Source organism: Ciona intestinalis, chromosome 8 (assembly GCF_000224145.3).
Source record: "Ciona intestinalis chromosome 8, KH, whole genome shotgun sequence".
Classification (NCBI taxonomy): domain Eukaryota; kingdom Metazoa; phylum Chordata; class Ascidiacea; order Phlebobranchia; family Cionidae; genus Ciona; species Ciona intestinalis.
Genome location: NC_020173.2, coordinates 2,894,714 through 2,915,325, shown reverse-complemented (window position 1 = coordinate 2,915,325; position 20,612 = coordinate 2,894,714). Strand labels below are relative to the sequence as shown.

At 33.8% G+C, this 20,612-nt stretch overlaps 2 protein-coding genes and 1 long non-coding RNA gene across 5 annotated transcripts in view; 1 reads left to right on the top strand and 2 right to left on the bottom strand.

Moving 5' to 3' along the window:
- Positions 1-1,259: 1,259 nt before the first annotated feature.
- LOC100181376 (dolichyl-diphosphooligosaccharide--protein glycosyltransferase subunit 1-like) lies at positions 1,260-6,751 on the top strand. The gene is made up of 11 exons (XM_009861003.3): positions 1,260-1,518; positions 1,756-1,907; positions 2,113-2,323; positions 2,656-2,903; positions 3,194-3,348; positions 3,843-3,942; positions 4,199-4,337; positions 4,739-4,906; positions 5,155-5,223; positions 5,349-5,477; positions 6,424-6,751. The coding sequence occupies exons 1-11, from the start codon at positions 1,291-1,293 to the stop codon at positions 6,604-6,606; spliced, it is 1,782 nt and encodes a 593-aa protein (XP_009859305.1). The 5' UTR covers positions 1,260-1,290; the 3' UTR covers positions 6,607-6,751.
- On the bottom strand, positions 4,739-5,459 carry LOC113474423. The gene is made up of 2 exons (XR_003396087.1): positions 5,322-5,459; positions 4,739-5,023 (listed from the first exon to the last, which is right to left on the bottom strand). It is a non-coding gene; the product is annotated as an uncharacterized LOC113474423 (long non-coding RNA).
- A 544-nt stretch (positions 6,752-7,295) lies between the features above and the next one.
- The window catches only part of LOC100186924 (G protein-coupled receptor kinase 6), a 19,131-nt gene continuing 5,814 nt past the window's right edge, over positions 7,296-20,612 (bottom strand). For 2 of the 3 annotated variants that reach the window (XM_009861001.3, XM_026835433.1), the window contains exons 5-16: positions 18,832-18,959; positions 17,990-18,082; positions 17,038-17,101; positions 14,878-15,018; positions 13,654-13,844; positions 12,949-12,986; positions 12,625-12,714; positions 12,072-12,283; positions 11,527-11,691; positions 9,440-9,577; positions 8,992-9,126; positions 7,296-7,912 (exon numbers count right to left, since the gene is read on the bottom strand). In XM_009861001.3, coding sequence (XP_009859303.1) covers positions 7,868-7,912; positions 8,992-9,126; positions 9,440-9,577; positions 11,527-11,691; positions 12,072-12,283; positions 12,625-12,714; positions 12,949-12,986; positions 13,654-13,844; positions 14,878-15,018; positions 17,038-17,101; positions 17,990-18,082; positions 18,832-18,959 — 1,440 coding nt within the window. In that variant the 3' untranslated portion in view covers positions 7,296-7,867. Of the gene's footprint in view, positions 7,962-8,991; positions 9,127-9,439; positions 9,578-11,526; positions 11,692-12,071; positions 12,284-12,624; positions 12,715-12,948; positions 12,987-13,653; positions 13,845-14,877; positions 15,019-17,037; positions 17,102-17,989; positions 18,083-18,831; positions 18,960-20,612 lie in introns of all 3 variants that reach the window. The other variant, XM_009861002.3, reaches the window with a different exon arrangement.

Here is a 20,612-nt window from a genome sequence, read left to right as displayed (position 1 = left end):
GTTATACATACGTGGTAACTCAGGCAACGTGGTTTAACGATAGTCGTTACCTCCCCACTCGAAGATAAAACAATTAAGTTAGGTTCAGTTAAAGTTACTTTCATATATGCAACATAGGAATAAACCAGATACAACTAGAAAACTAAATAAACTTCACTCACCACAAAGTTACCACCCGTGACGCTCCTTGCTTACTAAACATGCCTGCGCTAAAATTGTCACAACCGCTAATAAATGGACAGAGGTCGAAGACGACGGCTTCCGCGTTCATCTGGAACGAAGTTTAACATGACTCACCAATCATAGCTATATTACAGTTTAAACTAAATACAAATGATATACAGCCCTGGATTCGTAGATACAGATATCTACCTCATATTATCTAATGAGGCAAAGCAGCTCTTTCAAGAAGAAAATATGACAAAGTTAAACGGACGTATAACAACTAAAAGTGAAGTTGCAGACCTCATAAGGTTCCTTGCTTCAGATAAGGCGACCATGATCACTGGAGAGTTGGTTAATGTTGACGGAAGACGGACCTTGAAATAATTGCGGTTTATTTTTTTCAATGCAAATAAAAATGTGCAAAAAGAGGATTACAAAAATATGAAACAAATTTACCCAAATATATATTCGTGTAGAATTTCTTCTAAGACATTTTACCTCTTAACCACGGCACGCTTTCGTTTAACAGGTTTGAAAACTAGTTATACGCAGTACGCACACGCAAAACAGCGCCCCATGATTTATAAATTCTTGATGTCTGTGTCGAATACGTGGCGTATATTGCTACGTCACCTGCCACGCCGCGAAAACGAAAATATGAATTGTTTTCGATTATTAGCGAACAAAGTTTGCAAACGACGCATCGTTATGTAGTGTATGTTGTATATATTAAGTGCAGTCCTGCTAAATTTAAGACTAATATATACGTGGTACTTTGGATACATTAGCGTAGATAGTATATGTCGAATTTTTAAGTTAATTTGACTAAGAGCGTCGTAAGAAAGACATTTGTGTCCGTCTGCTTAATAACCAGCAACTGTTTTTTAAGAATGCATCTATTTTGCAGTTTGTGGGGTAAACATAGATGTATCAGTTACAACATTAGTTAAATACGTGTTATTGGTATAATACCGTATACGAATTCGCTTATGTCATACGGTAACGAAGTTCTTGTAGCAGCGTAAGCGTACAGCAAATAATAACATCAATAGTTGTTGAAATATGCTTTGATTAAAATCTATACACATCTTATTGGTTAATTTATTTACAGGTTTAAGTTTAATCATGATATCAAACTCTTACATTGGGATTTTTCTTTTGTCACTTGCTGCAATTGCTTCAGCGACTTTAGTCAATGAAGAAGTTAGCAGAGTGATTGATCTGAAATCTCACTTGGTGAAAGTTACAACAACAGTAACGCTCAAAAACTCCGGAAATTCTGCTGTTTCAAACTTCCAGTTCACAGTGGATCCAGCCCATGTTAAACAGTTGGCATACATCTCAATTTCTAAAGTATGTAACTACGACATTGTAAAGTGTTCAAAAGTGTTGTGCGTAAAATAATGTTAAAATATTGAAACAGTAAACATAAAATAACAGACTATACAATCGTACATATTAATGGAAAATTAAAATGTTTGTAAAATTTGAAATGTATGTATTACTGTATCAAACTATTATAATTATATGGTAAACGTAAAATACCGGATTTCAAGTAGGAATTTTACTTAAAATATATTTATCTTGCAGGGCAGTGATGACGATACCAGTTTTAAAATGACAGAAAAAAGTGGAGCTAAAGGAACTTTCACCGTCGCTCTACCTGAGCCATTAAAGTCCAAAGGAACTTTTACATTTACTGCTGATGAAGTCTTTGCAAATGCTTTGAGCCCATTTCCCAAGTATGTCTTGCCACTGGCTTTTTCATAACAGTATACATGTTTACCAACTCATAGTACATAAACTTAATGTATGTATCATACTGTAGCTAAATTTATTTTAATATAAAAAGTACTAGCACTTTTTTAAATGGTGAAAACCCTACAGCATTGCATAGAAAAACTGATTTTGTTTGTCTCCTTATTTAAGTTTTCGTTCCTTCTTTAGGGAAATCACCCAATCCCAGAACCAGCTAGTCGTTTATCGCGGCAATCATTTCTATTTCTCTCCGTACTTGAGCGAAAGCCAAACAACTAGTGTTGAACTTCCTTCAAGCACAATCGAAACTTTTTCCAAGTTTGGAAATCCTTCACATGAAGATACAACTATCAAGTATGGAGATACCAAAGAATTTGAAAATGTTCCAGCTAACAGTCAGGTCTGCAAGATAGAAGATTCTAGAATATTTACCATAATATAAATTGTCAATATATATTATATACATATAAATTTAGAGCTATTTTAAAAAACATGTCAATAGCAGTTCACATTTGCCCGACCAGGACCTCACCTTTTAGAATTATCTTTAAATTGCCTTTGTCAGATCTAGATCGTAGCAGCGTGGGGTTGTATATCAATTAGTAGATTGTTTAAGAACCTTTTTCATGTCTGTATGGTACCAAGTCCAAAAGTATTCTCAATAGCTTGGAAATTAAGTCTTCTGTAGTCTTTCTTCATTATCTTCAAATAACTTATTAAATCTTATTTCAGAATGCAATGAAAATCCACTATGAAAACAACACTCCATTCCTCACTGTTACCAAACTTGAAAGGGTCATTGAAATTTCCCACTGGGGCAACATAGCTGTTGAGGAAACACTTGACATTAGACACACTGGTGCAAAATTGAAGGGATCGTTCAGTAGATATGACTACCAACGTCAACCCAACAGTGGGGTTTCATCAGTCAAATCATTCAAGACAATTCTTCCAGCTTCAGCTATGGATGTATATTACAGGTATGTTGTTTATATCACGTGCTAGCATTGGTAGAGTTTTGTTGAGGTTTTGACAGCTTGTCTTGTTTTATTTTGGTACTTAAATTTCTTCTTCTAGGCAACCTAACAAGACACCAAAAATATATATAACTAAAAATAAACTTAAATTAAACACAGCAATAGGCAAAGGCATACTAAAAAAATTAAATTGCGCCCTACTTTTTAAAAAAGAGTTGCATAAGTTGATTATTTGGACTTTTAAGTTATTTCATAACATAATTTATCATTACATTGATTACTTTTACTTGTAGAGATGAAATCGGAAATATTTCAACTTCAAACTTATACCAAGCTGATGAATCGGTGGATTTGGAGCTCCGACCACGATTCCCATTGTTTGGTGGATGGAAGACGCATTATTACATCGGGTATAACTTGCCAAGCTACAACTATCTATTTACAAGAGGTAGGACTGGTGTATTAATGTAGGGGCATTGTTATAAACAAAAGGAATTTGTTTACTGTTGTAAATGTCCTATTGTAGGTCTTAACCCTTATAACATTGTAAATGTATGCTTACCACTCAAGTCTCAACTAACTGTGTGCCTGCTTCCCTTTCCTCCCTTTCTGCGTTTTGCATTTCCGCCTTTTCAGTCATTACTAAATATATCGATCAAGTTGAATTAATGAATGTACAATGTGGATTATGGAGAACTGGGCTAACTTTCTTTGTACTAAACTCTGATAATTGGCTTAATCATGCCTAAACCACAGGTCCAATGGTATAGCTTAGTGGTAGGACCTCATACATATAGAATAGTTTGTATACAATGTTAAAACAATGGGCCTTCTTAGGTGACATGTTTGAGTATTTTTCCAACCGTGGTCCCTAGAATCCAGGCAACACGCATCTTTATAGAATCAAATGATCTAAAGTTTGTATCTTTCATTTACCTCCAGGTGATGTGAATGCATTGAAGATGAGGTTCGTGGATCATGTGATGGATGAACAAGTTGTTGAGGATTTTGAACTCAAGATTATTCTTCCTGAAGGTTCAAAGTGAGTTTTGCTAATAGTTTAGTACATTACACTTACGTTTGTGTGCCCGGTGTATATAAGACACCCATGTTATAACTTGACAGTGAGCATAAGGTGTATAAATATACACCATGTGTGTTTAGTGTACAAGAAGATACCTATGTTGTAACTTGACAGTGAGCATGACGTGTATAATTATACCATGTGTGTTTAATGTATAAGAAGACAACCATATGGTAACTCGACAGCGAGCATAAGGTAACCCCTCTACCCACAGGAACATCAAAGCAGACCTCCCGTACTCTGCCGAGCGAGGTGAGGACTCGCTTCACTTCACGTACCTCGACACGGTTGGACGACCAGTCGTTGTTTTCCGCAAGAAAGATTTGGTTGAACAACACATTGATGACTTTGTTGTGAGTTTGAAGATTTCTTGTTTATTTTTTCAAACATTCAAACAGAAGTAATTAAAAAACAGTTTTGTAAAAAATTCCTAATATTTTTAACTCTCTCTCCTGCTTGTAGTAAAACATTTGACTTCTTTTTTATAAAAACTGGTCAGTGGCTTAAAATTACCATTAATAAAAAAACAAAAACTTTTTTACATAAAATTAAACTCACCCCTAAATGGTGCTGAACCTAAATGTCTTGCCTACTTTTCATTTTAAATCATAAATAAATATAAAGTTAAATTTTAATGAAATCCTAAATAAATAAAATCCTTCTTTTTTATTCTAAATTTCACCCTGACCCCTAAAAGTGTTGTATAATTTATAAACTAAAAATTCCAACCTAAATTTCACTGTTCCGCCCTCAGGTGTCTTATTCTTTCAACCGTCTCCTCCTGCTCCAAGAACCTCTCCTCATCGTCGGAGCATTCTTCATCCTCTTCTTCACAGTGATCATCATCGTGCGGCTCGACTTCTCCATCGCTCACGATAAAGTCCTTGAAGCTCGGATGCGAGTGCAAGGAGTCATCGAACAGGTAGCTTTCAAATTTATTATTTTAGGGTAGATGGTCAACTGTATTTCTGATGCCATTGTGCGACGCTGTAGGACTTTATCAACATAGCATAAAATCTTCTTTCCTTGCGAAAAGTGCCTGAAAAAAGTAAACATTTTTTATATTTGAAAAAAGTTAAAATGTTTACCTATGCAGGATATGATTATATTGAACTGTATATACTACTAGGTCCCATTATATTAATTCTATTACTTTGCTTTTAATTTAAGGTTCAGTCCCACCAAGCAAAGCGACAATCATGTTATGAAGCATACCAAGCTGCTGTGACCAAATATAAGGTAAGAAGCCAAAGTTTTTAATGAATGTGCCACATTAACAATTGGGTTCTCTATATTTGACAATTGTTTATGAGTGTAACTGCATTCTAACAATTTACCCCCTATGACATCACAATTCATCCTAGGCATCAAAGGACCACGCAGCTTTTGCCTACTCTCGTAAGTCCATTGAAAAAGACCACAAGGAGGCGACAAACGCAATTAACCAACTTTCATTGAAACTTCGGGAAGATGCTGCAGAAGCTGCTGATAAAGTAATTCTTTGTTTATTTATTATATTTATTTGTAAATATTTTTTTATAGCAGTATTAGGGTAAGAGGTATATTTACCAAGGGCACACCTGACCTGGGATGTAGGTATATTACCCAAATACCAAGGGTGCTATCATCTTGACTTGAGGCAGTGTATGGACATTTAATAATAGTATTTTCCCAAGGTTCTGTCTTCAATTCAGTATGACACATAGTAAGAGTGCTTAAGTCTATATTCCATAAAGCAGTTCAAAACCTATTCAGTTCTCAAGCATAAAGGTAATGTTCTGTTAAGCAAAGAAGTTTTTGCTGTTAACAGAACATCTTTTAGCGGCTCATCTGGTTTGAAAAAGGACAAATCTTTCCTGGTGCCAGACCAAAATGTAGAAATACACTAGGCTTTTTCATTATTTACATTAGGCCCGGTAGCAGAAGTAATAGAATGATAACGGGAGAGTTATAACAGAAGAGTGTGAGCTACATTTGACCAGTTAGTTAAATCACAGGGTGGAATATATTTGATACCGAAAAAGAAAGTTCTAACAGAAATAATCCGATCAGAGCAACTTGCTGTGAGTAGATTGAAGAAGAAAGCTCCAAGAAAATCATGTGCTTTGCTTTCAATTAAAGATGGGTTTGAAATTCAGCCCGTAATGAGTTACATGAGTGCAAGAATTGGTGCGGTCAGTTCAGTTCACTGGTTTGTAAACTTTTAAAGGTCACCGCATATAAAAAAGCAAACTAAAATAAGGGCAATAAAAAAATAAATTATCAAAAAAAGGAAGCTAACGGTAAAAGCTATTTTTGTAAAATATCAGTTTTATAGGCCTGACTGTTTTACTTTATGTATCCCATGTCATAGTCAAACCATTTCTGCTGCAAAATCTGTTTTTGCCTAGTTAATTAAATGCAAAAGTTAACATGTTATAAAAACGTTTTATATGACAGGTTCAACAAATGAACCAGACCGACGCCCTACTTAAAGACAAGTTCGCTAATTCCATCTTACTTGCTGAGAAGCTCGTCCAAAGCAAAATGAGTCGTGAACAATATCTTGAAAATGATGGAAAGAACCAGAAAACCATTGATGATAATATTGCCAAGATTGAAAGTCTGGTTTATTCTCTTTAAAGAAGTAGAAGTTTAAAAAATTTGGTTGAAATTCATTCGAAGCATCACTAAATATATTTGGAAGCAAATACATTGTGTCTTACATCTGTTAGTGAAGTAATAAGTTGGCATCGTTACAATAAAAGGAAATAAGTTTTGATAAAAAGAGTTTTTAAGTAAGTCATTCACATTAGTTTGTTAGGTATGTAGTTAATTCTGATGCATAAGCTTATATAACTAAGTACTAAACTGCCCTTGTTTGCATATTGTATGCTCACTGTCAAATTATACCATAGGAGTTCTTTTATGCAGCAGACATATATGGTGTATTGAGTTATACCATTGGTATCCTATTTAACAAATACACAATGTGTTTTCATACACTACCTGATCTGTTTCCAAGTATATCCCTGTACACTACTACTGCCTACACCAACTTCCCAACTATGCACTCCTATAATGGAAGTTTACTGCACAAAACACATGTTCCACATATGTGGTGTTACCACAAAGGGAAAATAACATCTTTTCCCCATACACACCTCAATCTCCTTATCAAGTTATAACATAGATGTCTTCTTACACACACGGTGCATTCACACACCTTCTGCTCACTGTAAAGTTATACTATAAATAAGAACAGACTGTCTGTTGACTCTCGTCAATTAAACTTTGTCTGTTTTCCTTAAATGAGACTTGAACCACAAATGTTGAAGTTGTGCTTTGTGTATTAAGATTTTGATAAAATCAGCTTTAAGTTGGAACGGTTATTATACATCCCCCTTACAATGAAAAAGTCAACCTTAGTAAAACATGATCTCAAATAGAAGAGGCTTAAAAACGAGCGCAATCCTGAATAACAATGGAAACAATGTGTCTTTATTACGTTCGAATTCCCGAACAACGATTTACTATGATGTCATAATAAACACTGAGTTCGATTTGATCAGATGAACACCGGGAGGCAGGCAAGAGTGAGTGTGTGTGAAGCGAAGTGAAAATAAGAAATGCTATTGTTGCTCTTTTGTTACGTCACTGCTCATTATGACATCACACAGTAAGTCTCCTAACACTGGTAATGCGAAAGAGGTGGTCACAAGAGGGAGCTATCTGCAACACTAAATTTTTTGGCCAAACAATGCCACCTAGTGTAAGCAGTTCATCACTGGTTGCCGCGACAACGAATGGCATCATCCCTGGTTGCGGAACACATGATGACATCATCACAGCTTGCCGTGGCAACGTCGGTAGTTGCCAGGACAACGTATGACATCATGAGAGGTCACCTTGATGCTCTCCTGGTTGGCTTTGAACCTTCGGGTTGTTTCTAAGAATGATAATTGTCGTCATTGCCCGGCATCGGAGCTGCAGCATGACTATAACGTAAATTTCAAACAATCAATGCTTAAACTAAGGAGACATGCAGTTAGTTGGGTCAAATCAAACAAACTAATGTGTTGGGTGATGGGATTTAAATTAAACAGGTCATATTTTAGTGACTGACTCTTTTGTTGATATTCAGTTAGCTTTTCAATTGTAATTAGTAAAATCAATATTTTCAAATGCCATTTGGTATGTTTCAATCCTAGCTCCTATTATTCGCTATATGATATACTCGTGAATAATTGGATGTTTAGTTAAAGACTTGGGCAAAAACTATGATTGGACTTTAATCTGAGATTTAGTGTACAATTAACACACCACATTAATTATAAACTTGGGCATAAGCTAACAACACAGTAATGTTAGATGGTAAATTCCATGCATTGAAATAATTATGTTGTACAATGGTAATGGTTAATACAACATGGGGGAACCCCCAGATATGATATCATGCATGTTAAAAGGTTTCTATGGTTAAGTTAACATAACATTTTTAATTAGTGTGGAAAATTACTAAAATTATTCTTCTAAAAATTAATGAAAGCATGTTATAACATAACTCTAACCATAACTTCAAATAGAACGACGTGTTATTACTACTACAGCATTGATAAGATGCAATTTACTTTATTACGCAAATAATCCTAAAACTATTTTACAACAAATAGTTCTTAACTATTTAACATTATATATGCAACTACAGAATTAGATTAAACTGTTTAACTGGGGTTATTCTACATAAGTGAGGTCCTGCAGCATCACATGTCACAAGACTTAGATATAGGCTTAAGTTAGCTTATTACCCTAACACCCAGGATGCTACAACAAACTCCTATAGTAGAAAAGTAGGTCAGAGTAAGTACTTTAATTGTCTTGCCAAATACCCCCCCCCCCCAATATATTAGTATCAGTGAGCATTGAACCTGGTAACCTTCGGTTACGATGCAAGCACTTAACCATTCTTAACTAATGCCCTAGCTTAAGAACCTCTTGGTATAAAACAACCAGGACAAGAATAATTACCTGTCGACCAAATAAACGACTGAAGAAACCTTTCTTAGGTGGATTGCTTTGTTGATCATAAGGGGTTAAATCTGGGGTGGGAGAACCATCGGCATTGAACACGTTCAGGTCTTTATAGACTGAAGTTTCACACATCTGTGTTAGGAGATGGGGTTAGTACAATTTTTGTTTGTGTTTCAGTATACTATGGTTCTACTATCTAGATTCCAGAAGAAATTAATGGCCCAATACATATTCTCTTAAGAGTGGAGTTTTCAATGAGGTAAAACTTGAGATACAGGGTTATTGTTACATTGCCAAACACCCAGGGTGCTAACATTTAGATACCACTGAGGCAGTTTATAGACACTTATTAATAAATATTTTATTCTACAAGAGAGGTCTTCAGTAAGGCACAACAATATAACCATACATTGTTACCCCACGCATGCATTATGATGTCACTGACCTCATTCTGCCAAGGTATTGAGACTGAACCTGTTGAAAACTTTGCGTAAAAGTCGTTATCTTTTCCATCAATGGTTACACCTTTAACTGTTGAGAATTGTTCAATATCTAGAACATCTTTGGCATACACTGCATGAGGCTGTGTAACAATAGATATATGTATTGGAACAATATAAAAATAAATTAGGATGAGGGAAGATAGGACGTCTTTTTATTCTATTTTCTTGTCACATTTAGTACTAAACAAAGAACTATAAAACCATATCCTCGACTGCCATAGACCGTTGTTAATTGTTTAAAACATGATCAGAATATTTGGATATTATGTGCTAAAGGTGTCCCGTCTCCCCCACAGTACAATACATTTAATTAATCACAACGAAATACCTAACATACAAAAATCAAGCGTTAGTACATTACATAAGGCTGTGTAACAAGTAAAATTGATAAATATATGTTAGGACAATAAAATATCTACAAATTCAAGATCAATTTCTACGAATTATGCAATAGACTAAACTCAAGTCTAGAATACAACTCGTTGGCTGCGATTTTTGTCTGTTACATGTTCCGAAGCACTTGACCCTGACTGTTATTTTGCGACAAAGAATGGTCCAACTTTATGAGCACCAGATTAAGGTCAGATTCACTGAATTAAGCAAAGATATATTTTCCACTAATATATTTCATATATTAAGTCTACAGAAAATTTTTTTTTTTAACTAAATTTACTTTCAACGTATTTTTATTTAGGGCTGTTTAAGTTCTGATTATTTGAGGCAATACTATGACAAAACTTGATAAAAAATGTTTTAAATCTCAACTAAGTTTTTTAAATATCTCACCTGCGAGATTTTTTTTTTTTAAAGATGCAGTTTTTAGTTATTAATTTTAAAGAATAGGTTAGTTACGTAACAATTATTCTTATTATAGATGAGTGAGTTAAGATTGTTACATCACAAGGCCTATTAAGAACCTCACAATCAACTGTCATGAATAATAGATGTAAAGATAAAAAAAGAAGTGACTTAAAATCGATGGGAATCGAAAATCATATTACCCGGTCCTGGCTGTAGCTACCGTGTTTAACCAATGCCTCTGAAAGTGGGCCAAAAGCTATTGGGGCGAATTTTTTTATTTTTCAGTAAAATCTAAAGTAACATTGTTAAAAAAGGGGGGACATTGCTATAAAAAAGGGTGACATTTTTATAACATACATTCATAGTTGCCAAACATTAAGAACCTCATTGATTAATGTGGTTGCTAAAAGCAATGTACTTTGGCCTAAAAGTGGGTTTAGGTTTAAAACTGGAATAAAAAACGCCCTGTTTTATGAATATAATCGTGTAGTAAGCTCTTTTACATTGAAGATGGACCAAGTTACTACTAAACTCATAAACACTAGCTTTTTGGACAATAACTTAGTGAGTAGTAACCTATTTTACTAGCATAAAAGATTAAGTTAATGTGTTTGGAAATCCAATCATCCAAATAATAACTTGGTCCATCATCAGAGTAAAATAGGCCACTATTCAAAAAGTGTGGATCACATTTGCTGATTATAAGTTAGGTATAAAAACATAACTTGGTCTATCATTATTTAAAATAGGTTACAGAGTAAAACGGATGTACTAGTAAAGCATATAGGTGTATAGGAAATGATAATATAAACATAAACACACCATGGTAGCTCATGTTACATCAAATAACGTGACTGACTGAGTGACTTCCCCTATAATATGCCGGGCATTTTCACAAAAAAAGACAACAAAAAATAAATTTAAATTTTGTACACCATTTTTTACAGGTGTTATACAAGTTAAGCATTACTTAGTTCACAATGAATTTGTTGGACTAAGTTTTTAGTATCACTATATTTAATAACACTATGAAATATTTTATGAATGAGACCTTGATCTAGTGCTCACGAAGTTGAACGATTCTCGAAAGGAAACAAAAGCCAGAACCAAGCGCTAAGCAATATTTACAGACTTAACCAAGTCTAGGGAAACATATTTAATTGAGTAAAACATATACTTTAAATAATATTCAGTTATAGCAAAAAAAAATAATCAAAAACCAACTTACATCTAATTCGAATGGGACTTTATCAAAAGGGGGATTTCCAAAAGGTGCTTTCCCAGTTTCGAGTCTTTTAAAGTTGATGTTTTTAAAAAAAGGGTGAGCTTTTACATCAGATGCACAACTGCCATTTCGACAACCGAGCCGATCTTTTACATCCTTCTTTAATAACTGCAACACAGGGAGTGTTAGGTGTGTGGTGGTATGGGAATTGCTTTGTGGGGGGAGTTAGTAAGCCTATTTTAGTTTCCAGGTGTTGGGGTATAGTCAAATCTGGCATAAAATTTAAAACCTAAGTCAAAAAGACTTCACCCACATAGAGTAGCTTATAATATAACATATACTTGTTACTAAGCAGAACATAAATCCAGTAAAGAACTTTAAATTAATTAAAACACTGGAAAAAACTAGCAGCCACTATAATACAGTATAAATAACTTACCAGAAGACCAGACATTTATTTACTTGTTTTTATAAAACTAACTACAGGTAGTTCAATGGTTATCTATATGGATTAGAAATTACATATCATTTGCATTTTCAATACTTACCATGGAACAAATACTTTTCGCCTCCTCTGTAAACTTTTCATCATCGTAACTTTCGGTATCTTCCTTCACCCTTCTGTCTACTTCCTCTCGCTTCACTTTTTCCTTTCGTTTACGAAACGGGGCTTGCCCGGCAATCATTTCATAAATAATACACCCAAGTCCAAACCAGTCGGGGCTCATTTCGTATCGCTCGTTTCGCACTACTTCTGGGGCTGTGGGCCAAAAAAGGGGGGTAATCAGGGGTTAAAACATGGGTAATTAAAATATGGGGTTTACCAAACTTGAAAATATGTGGTTATAGCAAAAATATATATTAGATTGTGATACTCTGGCCAATTTAGTATTCTAAAAGTAGAGTATCTACTATTAAAGGTCTATAAACAGCCTCAGTGGGGTCTAGATAGTAGTACCCCGAGTACTGGATAATATACCTACATACCAGGTCTATATCTTTAAACAGCCTCTTTATGGTGTAAGCTATCACCCTTTTAAAAGGGTAAAACTTATTTAAAAAACACCTTTTTAAACAACATAAGGAAACAATATATCTCACCCATATAACCAACAGTGCCCACCCTTCCCTTGATTTTCTCGCCCGATGGAATTCGAACCGCCAACCCCAGGTCCGATATTCTTATATGACCTGTCAGATACATCATAATGTAGCATTATTTTTACATCATAATCAGTCATTATGTTCCATTAAGGCCGTCAATCTATGATCAATAAAATTATAATGAAACAAAAGAACAGCTGTCGTTAAACCACACATACTTAGCACAAATCCAATTTGACATTATAATTACATACATTACATAATAATGGAAAAATAGCATAATGACATCACAATGGTGAAATAAACATAACAATCACGTACCATGGTCATCAAGAAGAATATTTTCTGGCTTTAAATCTCTGGAAAAAAAAAATCATATTAAATGTAAAACAGATAAAACTATTTCATAGAATATAGCCTTAAACTTGTAAATAATAACTTATAAAATAATATGGGAGAGGAGATATTATGCAGTTACATAATATTCCCACGCAGCTATCTATATCCTTCACCGGTGTAATCCGATTTACTCACACAAGTGATATCCTGAAAGATTATTCACCCAAACGCCCTCCTACACCATATAACTTTATTTATAGACTCGATAACTGAATAGACTCCCACAGCCGCAAAGCAAATTGATAAAATGCAATTAAGGCAGAGATAGTTAGACTCTCATTTCTGCTGTAATGTTTACTGATATATGCAATGCACAAAATTCCTGGGTAGCCTTGCCCACCCCTGCCCCAGGTTTGGTGCCTATTATCCAGCTTACATACTATTGTAATAACTTAACTGCATTCAATTACAAAAATGTATGTTCCATATACACCCACACAAGTACCTAACTTATTTAAAATATTTTACTGGTATTACAAATATAATAACAGCTCTTCTGGTAATAAAATGTACTTATTATTACTTAAAAAGTCAATTCCTAATATACCAACATTTCTTCTGCCATACAGCAGGAAATCTTTTTATCAGAAGAGATGTTTACTTGTACATACTAACTTATTCACGCACCTGTATACAATACGTTGCTTATGCAGATCATGCAAACCACATGTTATTTCCGCAGAGTAGAATATTGCCCTGTGTATGCTGAAGCCAGGAGCTCCCATGTTATGAATATGAAACTTCAGGTCTCCTCCATTCATTATAGTCAACACTAGGTTCAATGCATCCTTGGTTTCATATGCATACCCAAGACTCACCTTTGTGATGTAATAAGTAATGTTAGTGATGTTATAATGCATTTATTAGGGAACATATATTTTTTAATGTGTCGATCAAAGATATATAATTTATTATAAGTATTATTTTGTTGTCACTTTGTTAATACTACTTTTAAAATCTTTAACATACTAAAGTGTCCCTTAAACACATCTTGAACTTATAAAAACATCTGCGAAAAAATGTGTCTTAATTTAAGCTTATTGTTAAATTGAATTGTAGTGTTACAACACAAAATACACAATAATATAGCATTGTTACATCATTGCTGCGGGATTGTTTTGCAATACACACTGTGGATCAATATGGTTTGTTTGAACTTTAGGAAGGATTGTTTTATCTTTTCCTTTTTAATTAAAATTAAATATTTATCACATTTGGAATAAAAGAATAAAATAAAAGTCGATTTATTTCAAGGCCAATATATCAGAAGTCAAACAGATTATTGGATAAAATAACATTAACTTGCGAAAAATTCAAAATTATTAGTCAAAGCTTGGTACACTTAAATCTAAAACAGCATTTCCGGAAAACTTATTTTTGTACCGGCATTTTAGCATTCTCTTCAGGTCACTTTAATTTAATTAGGATACCCGTAAAAGCATTTTCCTATTTATAAAACAATTTACTAGAAAAGAAGTTAATTATATTATGTAAAGTTCGTACTTTTAAAAGGAGTGAATTATACCGGGACAGATTTAGCTCAGTACCGTATATACATTGTATATTGTACACACTTTTATTTTACATGGGTGAGGTCTTACAACAGGACACGACAACATGTCAGGTAACATAAGCTTTATGCCAGACTGGCTCCACTACATTACTTCAACCACTACGTACATTTCAATATAGTGGGTATAATGGAAAAAATCTTCCCCACAAAATTACAAATATGATAACTTGTAAGGGGTCACAAGGTATGTGAAACAAACAGAACACCTGTGTTATAAGGACTGTCATTGCCCCACTGCGCAGAGATGAATAAGTTAGATTCATTCATTGAATACTTACCACAAATCTACTGTTGACGGATTCTAATATTTGCTTCTCATTTAGAGCCATTGCTTCTCCTTTTCGTTTTTTTATTCTTTTCTTTTCCAGTCGTTTACAAGCGTACATCTTTCCACTGCTACGAACTTGGCATGCACACACCTGGAGTAAAGTGTTATATATCATGTAAGCAATGGCAAATCCAGGGCATATGGCTCATCTAGGAGGTTTAGGGGTCGTAACACCTTTTTTAATTATATTTTTTTATAAATACTTTTCTTTTTTGGCTGTGCAACTTTATGCAAGCTAAGATTTCAGAAAACTATTGGCCGGGTAACTTTTAACAGTGATATATATGTAAAAGAAGGTTTAAATTAAAGACACCAACTGACAATAATTATTAGCTCATAAAATACAGATTGGTATGCTAAGTGACTTTCAAATCCATTGTAGCACTCTGGTTCCTCGTTGTAATTGGCAAATTCTAGCTCAAATCCTTGTGGTTACTGTTTTTTGGATTATTTGTGTAATTATGTACAAACACAAAACATATTGTGATGTAATAAAATAGAGTAACATCCAAGCTAAATGGGTTTATTTACAATCGCTATTGTTATGTCATCAATGCTGGGAAAATAAACCACATGACATCACAATGGCTTTTTGTAATGTAAAATGAGAACATGGTTGTTTGATTTCTATGAAAGTAATACGGCTCATTGAAAAATTTAGCTGGTGACGTTTTAAGACATATATATCGTTGGTTCATAAAAGAGTCAACGATATAAATAGTTTCATAAATCTAACTTGGCACATATGTATCTCTTCAGTAGCTCAACTATTTGCATTAAAGTTGCAACCATGGTAAAGTCACTTAAGTCCAATCATACTGATATTAAAAAAGGAAAAAACAAGATACACCTAGTATAAACATAACGGAGCACCAATGTAGTGTTTTATAAAAGCGAACATTAAAAAAACGGCAATACTACAAACAAACAAGTTAAACCTTTAACAAACCAGATAAGCGAACACATTCAGTCATTTAAAACTCTGATTTCATTCACAAAGTAAGCTTAAGAACAAGTTTTGTGATTTTATACCAAGGTGGTTCTTAATCATTTAACTCTCAAGCATAAATGACTGTTTTATGTGACTACAGGTTGCATTGTAAGCCAATGAATATTCAGTTTTAGGAGATTTACAACTGATTTTTTACCCATGACAAAAGTTTGGGTCTCAAATTGCAATCTTTAGAAACCACAGTTCTAATGATCCATATAGTCAGGGATAGACTGTTCAATACATACAAGAAAGAAAGTGACAAACCACTTGAAATATTGTAATCCAAACAGAGCAGAAAACGTTGTTTTATTAAATTGTGTGGAGTGCGTGTATAAAGCATCCACGAGTATTAGAGAAAGGCCTATAACAACAACAGAAGCACTAATGGATAAGAACGCATTCCCTTTTACTCTTTACATAAATCTTAAATAGAAAGAAACCAAAATACACCTAAATTTAATAGTGCCATTGCTAAAATGGCAAACCAGGTGCTTTCAAAGACACACTTAACCCCCATGGCCTTCTACTCCATTAATAAAATATTATATCTGTTATTTTATCCACCACAACAAGGCTATGCAAAGGTCACCTTGTAGTTCAAGAATAAACGGTATATGTTAATCTCAAAAAGGGAATTTTAATACTGTTTAAGAAACCTGAGTTTAAAGTTATGGTTGTGTTTAAAGTATGAAGAATAACAACGCAAAAAAAATAACTGTTTGACATAAATAAATACATTGGGATTTGGGACACACCTGAGATCAATAAATGGTGGACCAAACCTGACCTAAACAAACACTGTTGTAGGTAGACGCTTAATGCTGATATAACTGTTCTATAAGGGTGAGGTCTTAGGTCCCCAAGATAAATGTCGGAAGACCTTGTATCTAGGCTAAAGTTGCCTCAATTCATATAGAACAGTTGTTTGCATTAGGTGTCTACCTGGAAATAAGGCCAGAGTTGCTCAGGAATCAGGATAAAAGCATTTAGTTAAAAAATCACTTAAATAGCAGGGCATGTCAAGGACCTGGAATTTAGGCTCAACCTACTACCCGGACACCCTGAATGTAATGAAGGAGTTGTAATAATAATGACACAGTGACTAGTGACACTTACCTCCCCAAACCCTCCTTTGCCTAGTACTCTGTATTGTCGGAAGGTGTTTTTGGTCACTGGTTGTCTGTGAATGGGAAATAAAATAAAACTGTTTTATAAAAAAAATAAAAAAGTAGTCTTATTATACCCATTATAATAATATATTGAAAAAATAAAGGTTTATTATTAAAAATATGCAGTTTAAGCAGAATTTTGTATTAAAACCTGTATTAAACTGTAAATTCAAACATTGCTTTATTTGGTATTATTGTACTAAATAATAAATATGCCCACTATTTCATAAAAAATGAACACGTTTATAAGAACCTATACTACTACTATCAGTTGGCACTTAAGGTTAAATTTAGCACCATGTAAAATTAATTTTGCCATATATTATCAAACCCCTTATCATGAGAGACTGGTTTGACAATAAGTGTTATAATGACTATGTTATGTCAGACCGTCACTGACCACTATATTGGTTTAATACAAGGTTTTACTAACTGTGTGCCTAAATTGGCTTTTTTGGGGGCTACACTTTTATAAATTAAATTTTAGTGTGCAAAAACACATAGAGTATGCAATGAGCATGAAAAGTTTATAAATAACTGCTATAAAACTATAAAAACTAAGAAATATATACCATGTAAAATTAATTTAGCCATATATTATCAAACCCCTTATCATGAGAGACTGGTTTGACAATAAGTGTTATAATGACTATGTTATGTCAGACCGTCACTGACCACTATATTGGTTTAATACAAGGTTTTACTAACTGTGTGCCTAAATTGGCTTTTTTGGGGGCCACACTTTTATAAATTAAATTTTAGTGTGCAAATACACATAGAGTATGCAATGAGCATGAAAAGTTTATAAATAACTGCTATAAAACTATAAAAAAAACTAAGAAATATATAATGAATCATAGATAGAAATGTAAAAAATACATTCCAGAGATGGGAAGTACCTTTCCAACCATTTCCATTGAAGGAACCTTGAAAAGTAGATGCTGTCACAAAATTCTTTGAAGGGTTGCCCGCTGAGGTAGTTTGTAATGGCGCTGCCAATAAAAGGGATTGTTTGCATATAAAGGAGGTAAAGTACATATACTATGAGGTCATAGAGCAAGTTTCATGATGTCAAAATGCAAACATTGTGATGTCAAACACTTGACTGGAGTGTAGACACGATAGTGATGACATAATACGCATTGTTTGAACATCAATGTAAAGTTTAAGATTTGTTTGTTTAATTGACGGTGTGCGTCACTGTGCGACGTACACACGTAGATGTGTAACGAGCATGTTTGCTCAACGAACCCAACATTACCAAAGTACAAGCCACTGCGGGTAAATCAGGACATTCACATAACGTCATTTCATATTTACATTTCTCATCTACGCACGTGTTAGCTTGTAAATCTGTTTAACGTTGCTCGGTTTATGTGTTTCATGAAACTTGGATTGCATAACCATAAATGTGATTTTATATACTGTACTTTGGAGTTAAATAAGGGTTGATGCCAAGTTAGGGAGTAATGGGGGCGTGTCTCGTGTCTGTATCACGAACTGTACAGCAAAGGTGGACTTGGGATTTAGGTCAGAGTTGACCTATTACCCCAACAGGTTATTGGTAACTAATTTTTAGAAAAGAGGGATTTTTTTAACATAATGCATCTAAAACAATGGAACAATTAAAAAAGATTTTTTGGAATAATGGACCAACTCTGTGCTTCTGGACTAAATTTAAGGTGATATGTCCATCTTCACCAATTCAGACTAAAAAAGGATTTCTGCCTAACAATCTAACCTTGAACACTCGGAAAATAAATCCTGGTTAAGTTCTTCTTGGTCGCACTCTGGTGGAGCTTTTAATCGCTCCTCGATCGCGTCGATCATTTCATTCGTTACGGTAGGTGGGAGAACACCATTGCTGGTCTGTGGGTAAGGATAAGGTTAACAATGTGATAAAAATACTGTAGTAAATTTTTTTTTCATTAACAAAATATTCTGACATTGTTAAAATGCAACAAAATCTTAGGTGACATTGCTAAAATGCAACAAAATCTTGGGTGACACTGTTAAAATGCAGTTACATTCAGTTGTCATGTCCAAACACAAGGTCAAACATGTGTCCAAACATACGGTCAATGTTAGGTAACTGGGATAAGTCACCCTGACTTTTGAAACAGGGGTGGCATTATGTTATGGGGCCCTTGTGTTTAGCGTTACACAGCCTTTCCCCTGCTTTAGAAGTGCATAAACATACAAGCATAGCTAACGGCCTAACGCATATTGCATTCACAACATTAATTAATTAGTTTTTTTCTGTACAAACAAAGCAAAAAAAGGCCTTTTACGCATGATAATCACTTATGTAACTCGTGACTGTTGGCATGGGAGTGGCAACCATGGATAAGTCAGGTTAAACCAACAAAGAGAGATGCCTCAGTTTTCACACATTGTAATATAGTTGCCTGAATGTGAGCATGGAGCATGGGAGTTACTGAACAGTTGGAATTTAAACCACACTATAGACCTACCACTACGATTGTCTGCTGTTAAAACACTAGACCAACATAGTTAATCTAATTTTACATACATTACAATTTCTTACACAAGACCAGACAAATTTACAAAAACAAGTTTTAAAACTTTGTAAATAAATTCCATGAGTATAAACTAGTTAAAATTGATTTCATGTTCTGCTTTAAAATAGGTGAATATTATTTATTCCAAAAATGTTATGCAAAATTTTGTTTATTATTAAATTTCCCAATGTAAGTTAATATTACAAGGTATAAAAGTAATTATAATTTATCCATATGACATTAGTGCATGAACATATGATTGATTATTTATTGTAAGATTTGACGGGAAACAAAGTCGTGTGTTTTGTCATAATAGCAGTGAGGAAATGGCAGACATAGGTGGCTCTCCAGACGTTACTTCATGAACTGTTTGTTCGTAATAACAACAAACAAAAGGGATTGTTAACGCAAAATGTTGACTGTGATTGATTAGTTATAAACTTCGTATTTGTAACTGTCTCAAGTGAAATATGATATTATAATAAGGTTTATAATAATCTATGTCCAATACAACAACATATATATGTAAATACACAATAAAAATAAGCAGTTTAGGTGTGTTTGCATCAATGAAAATTTGACTGTTAATCTGTACAACTCACCCTTTCTTTCAAATATTTGTCGAACACAGTTTGAGCGACTTGTCTCCGATCTTCCAGCAACGTTTCTTCATAATTTCTCTGTCACAAAAAAACATTATGACATCACACATAATTATCTATTGATGATCACAGTTTTTACTCAATCAAATATTTAAAGTGTTAAAATTATGTTTCCCAATCCTTTATCAAAGTTGCGGAAAATGAAGTATTCATATACAATTAACATCTAGAATACAAAACAAAATATTCGTATACAATTAACATCTAGAATACAAAACAAAACTAATGAACTGAAAACATTAAAAAGTTTCAGATAAATTTCAAATACCTCTATATATTATTTATAAATTGCTTTTTAAATTATTTTTTGTAGCCGTGAAAAGAGCTTTAAACCCAAC

Excerpts from the sequence above, each read along its gene's own strand:
- LOC100181376 (XM_009861003.3), top strand. The coding sequence starts at position 1,291 with ATGATATCAAACTCTTACATTGGGATTTTTCTTTTGTCACTTGCTGCA. Across the intron at positions 1,519-1,755 it reads CATACATCTCAATTTCTAAA|GGCAGTGATGACGATACCAG; the intron begins GTATGTAACTAC and ends TTTATCTTGCAG. Across the intron at positions 5,224-5,348 it reads CTGCTGTGACCAAATATAAG|GCATCAAAGGACCACGCAGC; the intron begins GTAAGAAGCCAA and ends AATTCATCCTAG.